This window comes from Entamoeba dispar, genomic scaffold, assembly GCF_000209125.1.
Source record: "Entamoeba dispar SAW760 scf_1105229461963 genomic scaffold, whole genome shotgun sequence".
NCBI classification, from domain to species: domain Eukaryota; phylum Evosea; order Mastigamoebida; family Endamoebidae; genus Entamoeba; species Entamoeba dispar.
In genome coordinates, this window is record NW_001854955.1 from 1 (window position 1) to 1,815 (window position 1,815).

Here is a 1,815-nt window from a genome sequence, read left to right on the forward strand (position 1 = left end):
TTTTGTTGATTTAACTTTGATAGTTATTATGATAACATTTTCAGTGTATTGAAATAATTATTTGTTTCGATGTGTTATTAAATTTAACCACTAAACTTCTTTCTAGTTAAGTTTGTTGCATATCTTATTTACCTGAGGTTAGTTATCTTTCATTCATAAACACCTTCTGTTTGATATCAATAAATTAATTACAGAGAACTTATTGAAGAAGAGTTTTAATAGAAAATGTAGTTTAGATGAGAGTTTTACTCTTAAACAATCTGGTTAGAATAAATCTAATAACCAGAAACACTCTAACTTATTAATGAAAGAATCAAAATACAATATAGAAGATAATTAACCCAATAAACTATTGTTATTTGTAGTTTCATTTTACAACTTTGTACTTATTAAAATCTTACTTTATATTCAATAAAGTACAAAAGAACAAATATTAAACTGAAAATAAACAATTAACTTTATTTTTTTTTCACACTTTCCTTTAGTATTTGGATTAAATGAACTGTTTATTATATAATAATACTATCCATATTAGATCATTTGATTTTAGTATTACTTTATTTATTTTCATTTATTTGTTGATTTGCTAAATCTACTTTCCATAAACTATTCTTTTCTTGGAAGTACAATTAAATATAACAACTTTGATAATTCTGACACTAAATTGAAAAACATTATATTCATTACAACAATTAGAAACAAAACGATGCCAATACACCCCTATTGATTAACACAATACTATGTGTGCATTTGGATGATTTTATTATTCATAAACATCAATGCACTTTATTGTGTTAACAAAAATTTTATCATTAATCTTAAATACAACATTGTTGTGTCACTAACCACAATAAATAAGGTATTATTTCAACAAATAGAGGTTGAGCATCACCAATTGGTTATCAGATAATAAATTCTTATAAATTCTAATATATTTCACTCAAAATTGTTAGAATAGTTTGTGTTTCAATAGTAAAACATTGTTCATACTAACTAAATTCTTAAAAACTCTATTGGAAGGATATTATTTAGAAATAATTGCTTTGTCATTACTTACACATTACCTTACCAACACAAAAACAACACTAACTGTATGGAGAATGAACAACAGTTCTAAAGAAGAACTTAAATGAATGATAAGAAGACAAGAAGTCAGAAAACAAACGAGAAAATAAACAATGTTATATATCTTATTATTCATGAACAAAAAAAAGAAAGAGAATGAAAAAAAAATTGTATTCTACATGATTCTACTCATATTAAAAGACGAATAAAGAACAAGTTGTTGAAAAAATTAGAATAAACACATTATTCGATAGTAATTAGAAAGTTCTATGAATATAAAAACTATTATTGTCTAGACTAAAAACCCCCCTTTCTTAATGTCAATTACATTGAAGTCACACTTAAAAGTTCTTAAACAACAATATGAAAATTATAAAGCTGATTATGAACTTCTTGAACAATATTTTTCAGGAAAAGAATTTAATGGGTGTTTCCCTAAAATCCTTTTAGATCAATTAAAAAATCAACATAAAGGACAAGATGAAATTGAACTATTAGTTGAAACATTAAAACCATTAGTTTGTATTGGATCATGTTATGCACTTTGTAAACCATCACAATTTCCAGTAGGTGGATGTTGTTATTGTAAAGAAAGTGGAAATGCATATATTGGATTTAATATGGAATCAGCAGGACATTGGATTGGATATTCAGTTCATGGAGAACAATGTACAACAAATAATGCATTGATTCATGGAGAAAAGAAAATTGATTTATTAGTAATTAGTTATACACCATGTGGACATTGTA

At 24.7% G+C, this 1,815-nt stretch overlaps 1 protein-coding gene across 1 annotated transcript; it reads left to right on the plus strand.

Annotated features, from left to right (window-relative positions):
- Positions 1-1,382: 1,382 nt before the first annotated feature.
- On the plus strand, positions 1,383-1,815 carry EDI_048810 (uncharacterized protein; the record flags this gene model as incomplete). Its single annotated transcript, XM_001739090.1, has 1 exon — positions 1,383-1,815. A coding segment is annotated over one exon (433 nt), but the record flags the coding sequence as incomplete, so codon positions are not given.